General features: G+C 44.2%; 1 protein-coding gene across 1 annotated transcript in view; it reads left to right on the top strand.

Annotated features, from left to right (window-relative positions):
* Window positions 1-18,644, top strand: part of LOC141221660 (protein ELYS-like) — a 109,742-nt gene extending 91,098 nt beyond the window's left edge. Inside the window, exons 31-34 of the mRNA XM_073666556.1 lie at window positions 667-2,101; window positions 11,979-12,118; window positions 12,212-12,318; window positions 18,227-18,644. Coding sequence (XP_073522657.1) covers window positions 667-2,101; window positions 11,979-12,118; window positions 12,212-12,318; window positions 18,227-18,407 — 1,863 coding nt within the window. The 3' untranslated portion in view covers window positions 18,408-18,644. The remainder of the gene's footprint in view (window positions 1-666; window positions 2,102-11,978; window positions 12,119-12,211; window positions 12,319-18,226) is intronic.
* Window positions 18,645-19,095: the final 451 nt, after the last annotated feature.

Here is a 19,095-nt window from a genome sequence, read left to right as displayed (position 1 = left end):
CTGTTCTTCTGCTGTAGCCCCATTTGTTTGCAAATCTAATGACATAATTTTGATTGAATTGGCAACAGGACAGTTTTCACCCGTCAGTATGGGGACTGTCCAACTGGCCTCAGTGGTGTGATCCCGTGAAATCGTTATCGTGAGATTATTTTATCTGTACCTGGAGCTTTTGATTCTCCTTGGTGGCATCCAAATCTTCTATGTCTTCTGCTAAATTGCTTTGGTCTGATGTCCTAAGAGGACACAAAATAGTCTAAATGTCAAAATATTACTCTGCTGGCGCTGCTATGATGATTGTCAGCGTCTTTTTCATGCTTCTTTGACACTCTGCACTACATTCATCAGACAAATGAATGAGTAATATTAACAGAGGTGCAAACAAAAAAATGCTTTGCAATCAGGGGACATAAAGGGATGGTTTTACTTTTTTTGTGGCCAAGACCAATATTCTATTACGCCTCTGTATTGCATGAATAATTTCATATACTTGTTGACTTTGAATTATATTTCCACTTATAAGGAAGAGCAAGTAGTCATCTAGACAACCGGATGACACCAAGTTCCTCTCCTGCAGACAGCAAAGCAAAATGACTGCTAACTTGTCTTTTCTTTTACTTATCAACTGTCACTATGTGTTATAAACACTATAAGTTGTTTTTTTCTCAGGATTTGGATTACACCGTGAATATTAAAGCCCCTGAACCAGAGGTGACATATCAACAAATAAGTTCAGCCGCTGAAGACCCTAATGGGGAGAATAATGCTGACCGTTATTATTGCAACAATTATGAATCTGCCTTAAAAACCTTAAAAGCACCATCAATGGATCCATGTGATCTCAGTGATGAAAAGGTCAATTTGACAGCTACAGTTAGCAGTGATGAAACTTGTGATAATGCCTTGGCTCTTGGCACTGAGGAAGGGACTAAGGTTACTGAAACACTGCCTTTTATGCCTGAACCTATCAATGCAGCCATTGCAGAAAACGTGCTCGATGCTCTTAAAGAAAATAGGGATAAGGATTTTACAGAAGAAGTTAATAGTGATTCAGTTTCTGAAAGGAAACTCAGAAATGCACACGATATCGCTAGGACACCTGTAAACAAGGTTAAGCAAACAAACTCTAACACAGTTCTAAGGATAACACCCCCTGAAAAAGTAGATGAGCAGAAGCTTAATCTGGATGAATTTCAGACTTCTCCAACTGAAGGCAAATCTACTATACTACTAAAGCCTCCAACCCCTCGCAGAAGTATCAGGAGAACTACTAAGGTATCTGACAATACCAACAATACCCTTCCACTTCCTACAACCCCTAAAAGAGGCAGTAGAAAAACCAAGGATAATCCTGAAAACTTAAGTACAACATTACCAATCCAACAAGAGGACCAACCATCCATTACTACCACAAGAATTTCTAGAAGAACTAAAAATTCTGCTTCTGATCAAACTCAGTCCACAGAAAGGGAAACCACTGTTACTGAAGAAATTGTAACAAAGATGCCAGCCTCTCCTGCTAGAACCCGCAGAGGAAAAGCTGCAGCATTGGATAACCACATAAATACAGGAGATATTGTGGATGTAAAAACTGTAATGCCGACAACACCTACTAGAATTACTAGATCGTCCAAAGTACTACAAGAGAGGGAAAGTGAATCAAACATTGAGAATGTTGAGACTGAACCACTTGTTTCTACACGTACAAGGGGACTAACGAACAAACAAGTTGTGAATGAGTTGGTCAAACACTTTGAGCTTGGTGCCTCACAGGCTTCCAACAAACCTGACTCCAGCCCTCCTCATTCTCCTAAAAGGTTACTCTTAAGATGGTCTAGAGTCAAATCAGAAAATCAGATTGATAAAAAAGATACAGATGACAATATTGTCACAGCACAAGAGGTGATCACAGTCAATTCTAGAAAAACTGCAAAAAAGTCTATTGGTAAAACAGATATAGAGGATTCTGCTGATGTCGATGAAGAGCAGAAGAGAACAACCCGTTCAACAAGGACTAAATCTAACATTGTTACAATGCCAGATGCCACTCCTGTTGAATTTGCATTCTCATCACTTACACCAAGACGTGGAAGAAAACCAAAAGGTTTGTTTAGACCTCCGTTTCCTGTTAAAATAATGGTTCCATGCTAAGAAACTTTAATGTTGACGCAACATGTGGATCATGGTACTACTGGGTAAAACTCTGATCCCCATAGAACCATCATGGTTTAGTAGACTCATACTATGTATAGGTGCTGAACCTGTGAAATAGTCCCTAACGTGCAGGAGTATTTCAGCCATCTGATATTCTCCATGATATCCGGCTTCTAGACAAATACATTTTTTCTTTAAAATTCTTTTTATTAGGAAATTTTTACAGTATAGCGAACAAGGGGTCTGGAAAGGGATGAAGGGAAAGGAAAGGCAACCAAATAAAGGGAAAGAGAAAATGGGGTAGGGAGGAAGAGTAAAGGAAATGAGGAAGATCGTCTTAACATAATTGCACCACAGTGTTCACATAGCAAGTGCAAAAACAACATAGAATGAAGTATAGATTAAAAGAATTCTGGCAAAGTAATAAAACATCATATAAAGAGTCTTCTCTTGCTTGGAGGAAAAATTGCGTTCCAAAAGGACCATTTGGAAAATGCATTGATTTTTAAAACCACTTATTTGTTTCATGAATCAAAAGTAAAAATAGAGATCAGAAACTTTTTGTAATATATCTTATTAGAGAAAAATGATTCTTTCTCCACTTATCAGCCACTTTGTTTCCCAGCACTGATGTATTCTCAATACTGCTCAAATCAGTCTACTGATCTGTCTGTGGTGAGATAACAAATTACACTTGCTGTTATAAAAGGGCAGGCAAGGGAAACTGTAGGGAAATAAAAGCCGAAAAGCACATGGGAAATTGCTGCATCTTCTAGTTCAGAGGTAAAAACTGCTGAAAATGCCTGTGCAAGTCATAATGGCTAGAAATAGTGTTCCTAATGTACTGTACCCTCATCAGTTTGTTCTGAAAGGTCACCTGAAAATGCAGTGAAACCATTAGTGTTTCACTTCTTTCTTTTGGGTGTCTGAAACATGTATGGTTTACAAAGCATTGGATGTAAAGTTTACTGTTGAACTGTTTGATTTTGTTAATTTGTAGGGGAAAGCTTGTCTACTTGTATATATACTAAAGCAGGGGTCCTCAAACTTTTTAAACAGGGGGCCAGTTCACTGTCCCTCAGACCATTGGAGGGCCGGAATATAGTTTTTAAAAAAACTATTAACAAATTACTATGCACACTGCACATATCTTATTTTGAAGTAAAAAAAAAAACAATACAGGAACAAATACAATATTTAAAATGAAGAACAAGTAAAGTTAAATCAACCGGTATTTCAATAGGTAGGTAACTGTACCCAATAGGCAGCATAGGTCCCCAATAGGCAGGTAAATATCCCCAATAGGCAGCATAGGTCCCCAATAGGCAGGTAAATGTACCCAATAGGCAGCATAGGTCCCCAATAGGCAGGTAAATATCCCCAATAGGCAGCATAGGTCCCCAATAGGCAGGTAAATGTACCCAATAGGCAGGTAAATATCCCCAATAGGCAGCATAGGTCCCCAATAGGCAGGTAAATGTACCCAATAGGCAGCATAGGTCCTTAATAGGCAGGCTGTTTCCCCCTTATAATGCCCTATGCAGGCTGTCCCCCCCCCCCCCCTTATTATGCCCCATGCAGGATTTCCCTTTCTCCCACCATATAATGCCCCGTGCAAGATATCACTCCCCTGTCTTTATAATGCCCCATTCAGGATGTCACCCCCCCCCATATAATGCCCCATTCAGGATGTCACCCCCCCCCCCATATAATGCCCCATTCAGGATATCACCCCCCCCATATAATGCCCCATTCAGGATATCACCCCCCCCCATATAATGCCCCATTCAGGATATCACCCCCCCCATATAATGCCCCATTCAGGATATCACCCCCCCATATAATTCCCCATTCAGGATATCACCCCCCCATATAATGCCCCATTCAGGATGTCACCCCCCCCCCCCATATAATGCCCTATTCAGGATGTCACCCCCTCCCCCCCCATATAATGACACATGCAGGATATCACTCCCCTGTCTTTATAATGCCCCATGCAGAACGTCACCCCCCCCCCCATATAATGCCCCATGCAGAACGTCACCCCCCCCCCATATAATGCCCCATTCAGGATGTCACCCCCCCCCCCCCCATATAATGACCCATGCAGGATATCACTCCCCTGTCTTTATAATGCCCCATTCAGGATGTCACCCCCCCATATAATGACCCATGCTGGATATCACTCCCCTGTCTTTATAATGCCCCATTCAGGATGTCACCCCCCCCATATAATGCCCCATTCAGGATGTCAACCCCCCCCCATATAATGATACATGCAGGATATCACTCCCCTGTCTTTATAATGCCCCATTCAGGATGTCACCCCCCCCCCCCCCCCCATATAATGACCCATGCTGGATGTCACCCCCATATAATGCCCCATTCAGGATGTCACCCCCCCCCCATATAATGCCACATGCAGGATGTCAACCCCCCCCCATATAATGATACATGCAGGATATCACTCCCCTGTCTTTATAATGCCCCATGCAGAACGTCACCCCCCCCCATATAATGCCCCATTCAGGATGTCACCCCCCCAATATAATGACCCATGCAGGATATCACTCCCCTGTCTTTATAATGCCCCATGCTGGATGTCACCCCCATATAATGCCCCATTCAGGATGTCACCCCCCCCCCCCCCCATATAATGCCACATGCAGGATGTCACCCCTAATATTATGTCCCATGCCTCCATACATTAAAAAAAAAATCCAATACTCACCTCCCTCCTTGCCTGCTGCCGCTGCTCAGGTCCGGACTCCAGCGTCTCCGGCGTTGTCCCTCTCTGCGCTCCCTGTGACGGCTCAGGGGAGGGCGCGGTGTAAAGATGTCACCGCACCCTCTGATCTGAGACGTCTTAGGGAGCGCAGACCAGGAAGACAGCGGCTCTGCGGAGGCACGGGGAGAGGTAAGTATCCGCCTGCCGGGGCTCTGAGAAAGCTGGGGGAAGGGCGGGCGCTGACACCGCTCTCCCCTGCCCACAGCCCGGCGGGCCGGATAAAAGTCCTCCGCGGGCCGTAGTTTGAGGACCCCTGTACTAAAGTATGGCCTGTTAAATTGTATCCTTCAGTTGAGGTTTTAAAACTGTGTATTTGCAGCTAATAGCAATTCCTAACTGTTACAGCAGTTCTGTGCATGTGGGAACTACCTGTAGTACAACACATGGGTGCAGAAATCCCACACATATATTGTTTCATAGACACGCTGCATTCATTTAATCATTTAAAGCTTTGCTAGAGGAACATTTGCGATATTGGTGGGCTCCTACTCTTCATCCATGGCTGTAGTTACGAAACGAGACACAAGATGCAACTTGACCACAGAAGATGTATTGCGTTTTAGAGTTGCTAGAGAAGTATAAGGCCTTAAAGGGAACCTGTCACCCCCTGGGCGATATCAGACCTCTACTATGGGCATACAGGTTATAGAAAAGTAACTCTATACTACCTGTATGGCCCATAGTAGAGGTCTGATGGGAATCTGTCCCCCCTGGGCGATATCAGACCTCTACTATGGGCATACAGGTTATAGAAAAGTAACTCTATACTACCTGTATGGCCCATAGTAGAGGTCTGATGGGAACCTGTCACACCCCCGGTGATATCAGACCTCTACTATGGGCATGCAGGTTATAGAAAAGTAACTCTATACTACCTGTATGGCCCATAGTAGAGGTCTGATGGGAATCTGTCCCCCCTGGGCGATATCAGACCTCTACTATGGGCATACAGGTTATAGAAAAGTAACTCTATACTACCTGTATGGCCCATAGTAGAGGTCTGATGGGAATCTATCACCCCCCTGGGCGATATCAGACCTCTACCATGGCCATACAGGGTATAGAAAAGTGAATCTATACTACCTGTATGGCCCATAGTAGAGGTCTGATTGCAGAGAAAAGCGCTTTAATAAATTCTTTTTTCCACAGGCTTGGCGTCCGGGGGACACCAAGCAATCCCCGCCTATCTGCTTATTATTCCCTCAAATCCCCACCTCTCTGCTTAATTATCATATCCCCCCCCCCCTTCCCTGCACGTCACAGGGCCCTGTGACAGACCCTGTGACGTGCACTGTGCTCCCTGACTTCCGGGCATGCGCAGAGGGCCGCTCACATAGAGCGCGCTTTGCTTCATCCCGGCCCCGTCTACCTGTGCTCTGCGCCGCAGGTTTCTATTGCGCAGGCGCCGGAAAGTGACAATGACCCCCGGCGCCTGCGCAATAGAGCCCTGCGGCGCAGTGCGCGTAGAGACGGGGCCGGGATGAAGCAAAGCGCGCTCTATGTGAGCGGCCCTCTGCGCATGCCTGGAAAGTCAGCGAGCACAGTGCACCACACAGGGTCCTGTGACATGCAGGGGAGTGGGGGGATATGATAATTAACCAGAGAGGCTGGGATTTTGGGGAATAATAAGCACATAGACGGGGTTTGCTTGGAGTTCCCGGACGCCAAGTCTGTACAAAATAGAATTGATTAAAGTGGTTTTCTCTGCAATCAGACCTCTGCTATGGGCCATACAGGTATGTATAGATTTATTTTTCTATACCCTGCATGGCCATAGTTGAGGTCTGATATCGCCCAGGGGGTGACAGATTCCCATCAGACCTCTGCTATGGGCCATACAGGTATGTATAGATTTATTTTTCTATACCCGGTATGCCCATAGTTGAGGTCTGATATCGCCCAGGGGGGTGACAGATTCCCTTTAAATGTCTGTTTTATTTCATCAGCATTTTGAATCGGACATTCCTCAGTTTTTGGTCATTATGTCCCTTTTTACAGTCCGTGTTTCAGCAGTAATTTTCTTGTATGCATTAAAAAAATCACAGCCTTTTCTACCTTCCAAATGTTAAAAACTGCATATTGATAGCATTTTCAGATCCATATATTTGTATTGATTGGATTTTATCCGTGATTTTAAACAAAATCAGACACACAAAAACGTGATCCTCACCATAGACTATTAGGCTATGTGCATATGTTGCCATTTTTGCTGCGTTTTTCAGTGCAGATTTGTCACAACCTGAAGGATTTCCTGAAGCCAGCAAAGTGAATGAGAATCCTGAAGTCTCATGCAGACATTGCTTATTTGTGACTTGCAGATTTGGTGCAGCTTTAAATCTGCAGCATGTCAATTATTTCAGTGTAAGGGTACGTGCGCACAATCAGTAATCGCTGCGGATTGGAAGCAGCGCACTAGCGCTGCGTGCAATCCGGAGTGGCCAGATGTTACAGTATAGTGGATGGGATTTCAAGATATCCCATTCCCACTATGCGTCTCTGTGCACCTGCGGATCACCCTCGGACATGCGGTGCGTCTTTCCAGACCACAGCATGTTAATTTCTCTTGCAGAGCCGCTAGTCTCCGCAACAGAAATTAGATCACTACAATTTATTGATTGCGGTGAATCCGCATGGTTCAATTTACACATGCGGATTCACCTGCGTGCAGCGATTTGGACGCAGCATAAAGTATGCTGCTTTCAAAGTTTTGCCAGTCCCAACCGTGTGCACATACCCCCTAGGCTGTGTGCACATGTTGCAGATTTAGTGCTTTCTTTTGTTGTGGGGTTTTTTGTGCGCGAATTTGTGATAAAACCTGGTGCTAGCAAAGTGAATGAGAAACCTGAAGTGTCATGCACACGTTGAGTATTTTTGACTTGCAGGTCTGGTGCAGAAAATAATCTGCAGCATGTCAATTCTCTGTGCGTTTTTGCCTGCGTTTTTCAACCATTGAATGCACTGAAAAAACTAGGCAAAATCGCAACATTTTTGATGGTGCGTTTTCCTGCCAAGAGATACAGAATTTTCTGCACCAAATACTCAACGCGTGCACACCCTTAGGCTGTGTGCACACTGTTCGTTTTAGCAACATTTTTTCCGCTCAGAATTGGGCAAAAAACACTAGTCAGGATTTGCAATGCGTTTAAAACTGCTGCATGTCAACTTTGTGTGGTTTTGCCTAATTCCCTTTGCCCATGTCACCTGTAAACAATAATAAACCATTATATACTCACATATCTGCCATAATCCCGAGTGTCCCACGGCAATCAGATCATCCAGGAGTGTGATCGCTCCCGGCAGTGTATAGCGCTGATCTGCCGGGAGAGAGGTCACCAGAGTACAAATCAGCTGATGAGCTCCGGTGACCTCACTCACTGCACCGTTGCTGTGTCAGAAAATTCTCATGCAGCGGTGATGCCGTGAGGTCACCAGAGCTTATCAGCTGATTGAACTCCGGTGACTTCTCTCCCTGCAGCTCAGTGCTGTGCACTGTCACAGGAGCGATTTTATACTCCTGTGTCCATGTGTAGCCTGCTGTGACTGCTCTAGAACTGACCCAAATCTTCATGGGACACTGTGGATAATGTCATCACCTCGAACAGATGAGGGATGGTTGTGGTTTTATTTTATTTTTTTCAGGTGACTGGCTTCAACGGATTGGACGTTAGGTGAGTATTTTTATTTTCTGTTTCTTTTACAGATGACAATGGCTTCAGGGGATTAGGCGTTAGGTAAATATAACTGTTTATTTTTAAATAAATGATTAAAACCATGTGGACTTTTATTTCAAATAAAGGATTTTTTTCAGTCCGTGTGTTTTTCAAAACCATACTATGTGGTTAGTAATGGGGGTGTCTTATAGACGCCCGGTTTTACTAACCTGGGCTTCATGCCAGCTGCTAATGCAAGGCTGACATAAACCCCAACATTATTACCCCACTTGCCACCGCCACAGGGCAAGTGGGAAGAGCGGAGACTAAGCACCAGATTTGGCGCATCTTACGGATGCGCAATTTCTAGGGCTGATACTATTAGCCTCGGAGGGAGCCAGTATCCATGGCCCCTTCCTTGGCTATTAATATCTGCTCACAGCTGTCTGTTTAGCCTTTGCTGGTCAGATTTTATATGGGGACCCTACGTCAATTTTTTTCAGGGGTCCTTCTTGTATCTAGCCAGTAAACGCTAAGGTAACAGCTGTGGGCTGTTAATAGGCAGGGAACATTTTTGGCTAATTGCCCCTTCCCTGCCTAGTAATATAAGCCCCCAGGTTTCCCTCTGCTGGATATGAAAATGACGCGGGAGCCCACACCATTTATTTTACTTAATTCATTTTATTTCATAAGAAATCCCATGCCCACTGCTTGTTTTTGACGCTGTGTAAACTCACCCGCAGCATGTCAATTTGCAGATTTTGACCGATTGAAATGTCATTACATACAGTGGATCCACATGTACTGACAAAACAAGTGCAGCATTAGAATGCAGCATTTTGGGCATAGTCCAAGCGCGCTGCTGGTTCCTGATCGTGGGGACGTACCCTATAAAGGCTTAACCAAACAGCTGTGAGCTGTTAATAGCCAGGGGACATATTGGCCTAATAGCTCTTTCTAAGCTAAAAAATACCAGCCTTCCGCTGCCCCAGAAATGACACTTCATATTTAATGTTCCAATTCTGGCACTTAGCCCAGATTCTTCCTGATGCATCAGGGTAATGGGATTAGGTGTCGCTGACATAAAGCCCAAGGTTTAGTAATGAAGAGGTGTCAGCTAGACACCCTTATTACTAAATTTGTAAGTAAACCGTGAAATAAACATACACGCCAAGAATAAAACACTTTATTTGAAATAAAACCGACACATTCTTATCCCCTTCACGACATGCGCCGTACATGTACAGCGCATGTCGTGTCTCCCCTTTTGGTGCGGGCTCCGGTGCTGAGCCTGCACCTTTCCGGGCAAATGACAGCTGATCTGGACATGCCCCTAACAGCCGCAGGTGGAATCGCGATCTACCCTCAGCTGTTAACATGATAAATGCCGCTGTCAAATTCTGACAAAAGCATTTAACATGATCATGCCGGAAGCGTGTCACATGATCGGGGGTCTCCGATGGGTTGTCATGACAACCCGGAGTCTACAGGAGACCTCTGTGGTTGTCATAGCCAATCTGCTATGAGCGCCACTCGGTGGCCGGCGTTCATAGCCGATGAGCAGTTTTGTTACACATAGCGGGACTAATGCCCTGCTATGTGTAACACAGGTGATCGGAAGATGGAGACTATTGAAGCAAGTAAAAAGTAGAAAAAAAATGTTTTTAAAAGTTTAAATCACTCCCACCCCCACTTTTGCCCTATTCAAAATAAAACCATAAAAAAATCAAATATACACATATTTGGTATCCCGCTTTCAGAAGCGCCCGATCTATCAATATAAAAAAAGTGTTCATCAGATCGGTAAATGGCGTAACGAGAACAAAAATCCAAATGCCAGAATGAAATTTTTTTTTAGTCGCCGCAACATTGCAATAAAATGCAATAACAGGTTATCAAAAGATCGTATCTACACCAAAGTGGTATCAATAAAAACATCAGCTCGATGCACAAAAAATAAGCCCTCACCCAGTCCACGAAAAATAGTCTCGACTGGTCTCGGAAAATGGCGCCTTTTTTTTTTTTTTTATAACAAAGTTTGGATTTTTTTTTCCACTCAAATAAGAGAACATATACATATTTGGTATCTACGAACTCGTATTGACCTGTAGAATCATAATGGCAAGTGAGTTTTAGCTTTGAGTGAACATGGTAAAAAAAAAAGGCGGAATTGCACTTTTTTGCAATTTCGCCGCACTTGGAATTTTTTTCCTGTTTTTCAGTACACAATATGGTAAAACCAATGGTGTCGTTCAAAAGTGCAACTCGTCTTGCAAAACACAAGCCCTCACATGGACATGTTGAAAAAAAATAAAAGTTATGGCTCATGGAATAAGGTGCGCAAAACCAGAGAAGGGTTAAAGCCATGTCCCACGTATCTTTTTTCAAATATCTTTAGCTCCAAAAGGCATTCCTTGCTGTAAAAAAAAGCGCATGCAAAAACCGTGCTTTTTTTCTGCCAAGAGATGCAGAAATATCTGCACCCAAATACTGAACGTGTGCACATACACTTATGGCTGCATGATCTATTTGTGATTATGGAGACCATGTTAAACAGATGTCTGAATGAGACTTTACTGGTTCATCTAAGGCACCAAGTTTTAGGTTTAGCATAGTTTTGTTTAAACATTATCTTACAGTTAGAATGATAAATGTTACATTTGTGTGCTGATTCCCAGTTACTCTGCATCATCACCCAGAGCCGCACTAACGGCTCAGCTAGTTCTGTGCTGTCATTTTTTCACTGAATTTTATGTACATGCATAAGAGACAAAAGGACAGTGAAAAAAGCGCACCAAAAAACAAGCAAAAAAGCAAGAAAATCCTGAACAAACCTCCTGGCAAGAGATCAGGTTTTGCTGCAGAAAAAAAAACCACGCAGCAAAAAACGCAATGTGTGAACATAGCCTCATCTAAATTGTGTGTAAAACTCCATGTTCACACTGGAGAAGCCGCCCCAGGAAGCTTTATGGAGCAGATTTGATGCCTCCGACACCTACTACATATCTGCTGCATGTGAGCAGAACTCTAGCTATATGAGTGCCGCTCATTTATGTAGAATGTAACTCTGGATCAATAATCGGGATAATTAAGTGGCATTTACAAACCAAACTTTTCTTATGTTATCAATAATGGGTGAACCTACACTTCTGGCTACATTAATTTGTGAAACCTGATGTGGAAGAAACCAGTTTGTTCCAATCTTGTGTCTTCAGGTCCAACAAATAAACTAGAAAAAAAGCCGCTGTGTTGCTGTTTTCATAAATTTCAATCTTTGTGCTCCATGGGCACATTTTTAGCTTTCCAGTACTTTAAAAAACATGGACATACTTGTAACAATAACTGAACAGCTATTTCTCACGTAATGAACTTGTTTGTTCCCTCTGCAGCTCAGCAAACAGCTCTCCTTATTTCTCCCACTAAGACGCCAGCACCAATAGCTTCAGAGTACCTGTTTTCTCCACCATCTCGAAGTACAAGGAGGACAACAAGGACAAAACTCTCTACCAGTGTAATGCTGGAAGAAAAGGTCGGATATCATTGTTTTATGTTGCTGGGCTTTCCTTTCCTTTTACATTGCAGAAAATCTTAAGCCCTAATTATGCGTTTCCCTAATTTTTAGGATGTAACTGTTAAGGAGTCGCATGAAATAGCTCATGTTCCTGACACACCAGAACTAAAGCGACCAAGAGGCAGACCTTCAAAATGCCGAGTAAAGGAAGACGACCAGTAAGTATTTGTTGTAGTGTTTTCCTTCCTTCTTAATTTCGGTAAAATCATCTAACCTGTTACATATATACACACTTTTGGGCCTGATTCATCAATGTGTAACCACCAGAATTCAGCCTTAAAATACCTTAGATGTTGCAGTTTTCACAGCAGTTTTGGCCGCTACACCAAATTACTTGGAACTGGGGCGAGACAGAATATTGCAACACCTGCTTGACAAATTTATTACAAATTGCTCATACCTTACAGCAGAAATGTTACTTCAGTTTGTCTGGATTCGCGATCTAATCCAATTGGAGTCATATTATTAAAATCTAACTATTATTAGTTCTATTAAGAAATAAGGTGATTCTGAATCACAAATATCTAGAAATGTTGTACCAAATGTAGTCTGTGAATGCTGTATTAAATATTAGTCTCAATTATGAAAGTCTTCTCCCATGAGCGACTAACATTAACTCCCTTTTTTAAAAGTTTGTTCCCATTAATAGTTAGTGGGTCCTATATTATTTGATTCTATACGTTATCTAATCAACCAGTCTCAGTTGTGAGACCATCTATTCCCATATCGCACTCTCATCAGTGGATCATTATTGGTTGGCTAGTAAATATGTAGCATTGAGAGTGATCCAGTTATGAACTCCCTGATCACTTCCTATGTAAGAACAGACTAGCACATTCAAACATTGGCACTGGAGATAAAGCCCTACGCTTTTCTTCAATGATTGATTACTGCTTTGAGTATATAAACAGTATAAAATGCGCAGTAATCCATGAGAACGTATTGGCATGATTGCTGGCTGGAGTAGCATATTTGGCAAGATGCATGTCCGTGATGAGGTGTACCGAATTCATAAGGGGTTTGCACATTTTAATTCTGCACACCCATCATTAAGACTGGTGTACAAAATTCCAGTTTTAATGAATCTGGCCCTTTATTCTGACAGGGTAAGTATGCTTAACAGCAGATGCTAAAATATATTTGTGCCACCTCCATGGGATGGCTTCAATAAGGCACATTGGTGATTGACAGCAGTCTTGCGTGTTAGTCTACTTTTCCACTCCTCATCTTTTTTTATAGTCAGTGGCTTTAGGAGCAATGTCCATTACCTTATACTGTTGGGCGCCGTCAGTGTTCATGTCTGGCATTTCAAACATCACCCTTCACCAAGTTATATAGAGAAGTCTATAGAAAGTTATAATAAAATTATTAAACAGATTATGGACTTAAAGCAACTAAACCACTGCTAAGAAAAAAGGACTATTAGGATATCACCTAGGGATCTGCTTTACCAGTAGAATCTGGCATTACTGATTGACGTCTATTTAATAGGAGCAAAATATCTAGGTGGTCTGACCTGATTGCTGAAAATTTACGGATTATAGAATAAAGGGGAAGAGGGAAAAAATACAAGGAATAGGTTTGCAGAAAATAAATGTTTCAATTTTGACAGTTTTTTATGAACACCTATTTATTAATTCCATTAAAGGGATTGTCTGGTTTAAAATGAAAAGTGTGCAGTCACTCTGTGCGACTGCAGACTTGTGAATCCTCCCAGGGCACGCACTGTGTGTTGTGAGGATTCGTCGTTTCCTGCCCCGGAAACGGCGGTAAGGTACTCTACATGCATTCTCCATGGCAAAACCCATCTAGTGGGCGCGACCTCGCTCAATACAGTTGTATTGAGCGAGGTCGCGCCCACTAGACTGGTTCAGCCTGGAAGCATGCATATTACATACCTGACCGCTGTTCCCGGAGCAGAGAACGGCGAATCTTCGCAGCACACAGTGCGTGCCCTGGGAGGATTCACAAGTCTGCAGTCTCAGTCATACCTGACCACTTCGACACCCACCATCCGATTCACTTTTCTGCATCGCTGCGTGCTGTTTCTCCGGTCTCTTCACCATAGACCAGTAATTCCATACAAGACCTTATGACATGCAGTGACCTGCGGTCTGGATGTGTCATGAAGTCCTAATCCATAATGAAAAGGCCTTAGAAGCAACGCGCAATGGCAAAAAGAGGAGGATCAGACAATAGCCGGAGAGGTCAGCTTTAATCATGTGTGTTTTTGTTTAACAGGCATACGTAATTAGGGGTCATACGTAAGTTGGATGTTTGGAAGTCGGGGACTTCCTCTATACTACTTAAACTTATTTTGTTGTTCAAAGTCTGGATATAGTATATCATTAATACTGTAATATATTCACTCATGCTTCTTATACAGATTTCTCCATATAATACACTGTATCAAAGTTCCTGAACATTTCAATTTGTAGGAAATAAAGTGCAACATTGTTCTCTATTGGGTGGCACTTCAATAACTGTCTCAATCATATTGCTATCCTTTAAAGGATCAATACACACTAGCTATTGAACCCGTTCTACGCCCTGGTGGCGAGCATTTTTATTGGTATATGGTCTCCCATGCTGGTATGTCCTGCCCCCTCCTGTCCCCACCATCCTATCCTGGTATGCATGGCACTCCTCACCCCCAATCCTGGTATGCATGGCACCCCTCACCCCCCCAATCCTGGTATGCATGGCACCCCTCACTCCTATCCTGGTATGTATGTATGGTACCCCTCACCCCCCCCCCCCAATCTTTGTATGCATGGCACCCCTCATCCCCCAGTCCTGGTATGCATGGCACCCCTCATCCCCCAGTCCTGGTATGCATGGCACCCCTCATCCCCCAGTCCTGGTATGCATGGCACCCCTCATCCCCCAGTCCTGGTATGCATGGCACCCCTCATCCCCCAGTCCTGGTATGCATGGCACCCCTCATCCCCCAGTCCTGGTATGCATGGCACCCCTCATCCCCCAGTCCTGGTATGCATGGCACCCCTCATCCCCCAGTCCTGGTATGCATGGCACCCCTCATCCCCCAGTCCTGGTATGCATGGCACCCCTCATCCCCCAGTCCTGGTATGCATGGCACCCCTCATCCCCCAGTCCTGGTATGCATGGCACCCCTCATCCCCCAGTCCTGGTATGCATGGCACCCCTCATCCCCCAGTCCTGGTATGCATGGCACCCCTCATCCCCCAGTCCTGGTATGCATGGCACCCCTCATCCCCCAGTACTGGTATGCATGACACCCCTCATCCCCCAGTCCTGGTATGCATGACACCCCTCATCCCCCAGTCCTGGTATGCATGGCACCCCTCATCCCCCAGTCCTGGTATGCATGGCACCCCTCATCCCCCAGTCCTGGTATGCATGGCACCCCTCATCCCCCAGTCCTGGTATGCATGGCACCCCTCATCCCCCAATCCTGGTATGCATGGCACCCCTCATCCCCCAATCCTGGTATATATGTATGGTACCCCTCACCCCCCCAATCCTGGTATGCATGGTCCCCTCGCCCCCAATCCTGGTATGCATGGTCCCCTCGCCCCCCAATCCTGGTATGCATGGTCCCCTCGCCCCCCAATCCTGGTATGCATGGTCCCCTCGCCCCCCAGTCCTGGTATGCATGGCACCCCTCGCCCCCCAGTCCCGTTATGCATGGCACCCCTCACCCCCCCAATCCTGGTATGCATGGTCCCCTCGCCCCCCAATCCTGGTATGCATGGTCCCCTCGCCCCCCAATCCTGGTATGCATGGTCCCCTCGCCCCCCAATCCTGGTATGCATGGTCCCCTCGCCCCCCAATCCTGGTATGCATGGTCCCCTCGCCCCCCAATCCTGGTATGCATGGTCCCCTCGCCCCCCAATCCTGGTATGCATGGTCCCCTCGCCCCCCAATCCTGGTATGCATGGTCCCCTCGCCCCCCAATCCTGGTATGCATGGTCCCCTCGCCCCCCAATCCTGGTATGCATGGTCCCCTCACCCACCCCCCAATCCTGGTATGCATGGTCCCCTCACCCCCCCCCCCAATCTTTGTATGCATGGTACCCCTCAGCCCCCCCCCCAATCTTTGTATGCATGGTACCCCTCAGCCCCCCAATCTTTGTATGCGTTCTACCCCTCACCCCCCCCCAATCTTTGTATGCATGGTACCCCTCACCCCCCCCCCCCCAATCTTTGTATTCGTGTTACCCCTCATCAGTTTCACGCTGTACGCATACAAAAAAATAAACACTTATACTCGCCTTTCTTCCTTGTGCTCCAGCGCTGCTGTGTCCTGTTCTGCCGGAGGCCGGTGGAGGAGTGCGGCGCGTGCCCATACCGCGCTGTCCGGCGCCATTTTGCTGTAGACACACTGTAAATGTGTCTTCAGTAAAATGCCGCCGGATAGCTCTATGCGCATGTGCCGATTCCGATGCCTCACTCCTGCCCCGATCTCTGGGTCAAGAGAGGCGCCGCAGCAGCGCTCCTCCCGGTCAGGTAAATATGGCGCTGAAGATCGTGGTATGTGCTCAGTGTCTACGCATACCGTGATCTCCGGTGCCATACCCTCCTCTTACCTGTAACGGCTGGATGCGTTCTTCTGTCTGGAGCCAGACTGCACAGGCGTGTCGCGCTTGCACAGTCTATCGAGGCTTCAGACAGAGGGACACTTGTAGTGTTATATTATAGATATCAAGTGATGCTTAAAATCGCTTGGAAAAGTGCATGTAAAAACGCTTAAACGCTTCTCCCTGGCAGAAAAACCGCATGTAAAATCTGTATGCCTTTTTCTGCCAGGGAGAGGAAAAAACGCTCAGGAAATTTCTGCTTAAAGTCTGCATCATGGGCACATACCCTTATAGTCCGAAAAATACCGTATTTTAATATTTTATTTAATTAACAAAATAACTTTCATTTTATTCACTTTCTTTACTCCCAGACCCTTTTCTCCCCCTTTTTTTCTCATTTATTCTATATTTATTCTAAGTGGTATATGCTAATGTGAATAGTTTAATAACAAAGGTGGGATTTCTGCATACACTAACATTTTACAGTTTAGGGAACACTTATGTACTAAGTGAACTAACATCTGGATGTAAATTTGGTAGTTTGACGCAGTATTGAGAGATGGTGCTCACCAATATGACAAAGGGGATACGGGATTCGAAAAAAAAAAAGTGCCTAACCACGGACAGGCAGGTAGTTGCGATGTACCTTTCTGTTGTGCCCAAAGCAGTCACAGGCTTCTACTGAGGTCACCGCAGCAGAGCAGCAGTTTCTCCTCCTGTTGACTGGACGGGACCACTGGTGTCATGCTGATTGACAGCTGGCGCTCTGCTGCCTATTTGGGGGAAGCCGGCCGTCAATCAGCATGACACCAGTGGTCCCGTCCTGTCAACAGGAGGAGAAACTGCTGCTCTGCTGACAGGGGGAAGCAGACTCTCCAGCAGGAGCGGTCAATGACCGGCGCCGCGTACAACAGGCAGGTAGTAGCCTGATTCAGCAACTTCATTCCTATTTTTAATGTCCCAGATATCCCCTTTAATGAACTTAATGAAATGGTTTGCTCTCTGTCCTCCACACTACTTTCTCCAAATGTATGAGCTATATGGACCTACTCTGCTGTCTTTACCAGAAACGTCAAAGGGCTCGTTTGATATGATTCTGTATATATTTGCATTTTAGACACATTGAACATAGTAAGTTTTGGCTAATAAGTTTTAGAAGGGGCACAGTAAAGGATATTCAGATGTGACTTTTTTCACATCTGTGGTGCAGTTTCCATAAGTAACTGCAACCACTACCCAGTGTCAGATTATTTATTTGACCTCAATAGCACCCCCCACTGGCCTTGTTGATTTCTAATGGGCACTGTTGTGGTGTTCCTCACTTTTGATAGTGCTGCATGCAGAGTTATTCGTCCTGCGTCTACTATGTGTCTGCTATGGCAATCCGTGATGCAGAGCCATACCTGTATACATAGAAAATGTTAACACATCGTTGTTCACTATAGGCATGTAATGTACTTACTACTCCTGTGCACTTCAACTTGTTACTTCTGGAATATTATAGGGCAGAAGATCACCCTCCTATAAAGATTCAGCTGCTGTCACCCCCAGAAAAGGCAACTGGTGATTCAGAAAGTACAAAGCCTTCATCTTTAAAATCTAAAGCTTCTGATCGAAAGCAGTCCAGGAAAACCAGGAGAAGGAAAATTATATCAAAACCAGTCAATCGCAGGAACATCAGATGATTGATGAACGTTGTTGATTTTAATGTGCTGTGTAAAATAAAATAAACTGTGTAAAATATTAAAATCGGCTCACTGGGAAGAATAATTTATATAAATTATTGTAAATGGTCTTAAAAGCTTGAAGTTTAATATTTCATTAGAATTTTCTTCCCAGACATTTTTTCTATTTTGTATCGTTTTGTAAAAAATGTATCTATAGCTTCTTAATATGTTAAATAAATGAGAGAATTAACAATATTTTACTTTTATTATAAAACTCAGTTTCATTTTCTTAACTTAATCATTGTTTTCCATAATGACTCTCTGAAATTTACTGCATCCTTGACCTTTTTAAGGCAAAGGCCATAAATCCACTTAATGTAAATGTTGCATTTTTTCTGATGTGTTATTTTGTGCACAGAAAGTCTGCTACATTTTAAAGGAACATTCACACGGTTTTTGAAAGTTGGCCCATTAAAAAAAACCTGCAATATCACTTAAATGCTTGAGACTCTTCCTATTCATTTCTATTGTAGAACCTGTTTACTGTTTCTATATGCAGTTTTTTTCCGCTTCAGGTTTTAAAAAATGTTTGGTGGAATAAAAGTGCATGACACTACTTTTGAAGTGGCTTCTGATGACATCCGATCCAAACTACTAGACACTGTGAATCAAATAGCTGCAACAAAGAAAAAGTTTTCAAAACACT

This window comes from Phyllobates terribilis, unplaced genomic scaffold (genome assembly GCF_046119375.1).
Source record: "Phyllobates terribilis strain yellow unplaced genomic scaffold, ASM4611937v1 Scaffold_327__1_contigs__length_2127877, whole genome shotgun sequence".
Taxonomy (NCBI): domain Eukaryota; kingdom Metazoa; phylum Chordata; class Amphibia; order Anura; family Dendrobatidae; genus Phyllobates; species Phyllobates terribilis.
Note: the sequence above shows the minus strand (reverse complement) of the source record. Positions and strands in the feature narration are given on the sequence as shown.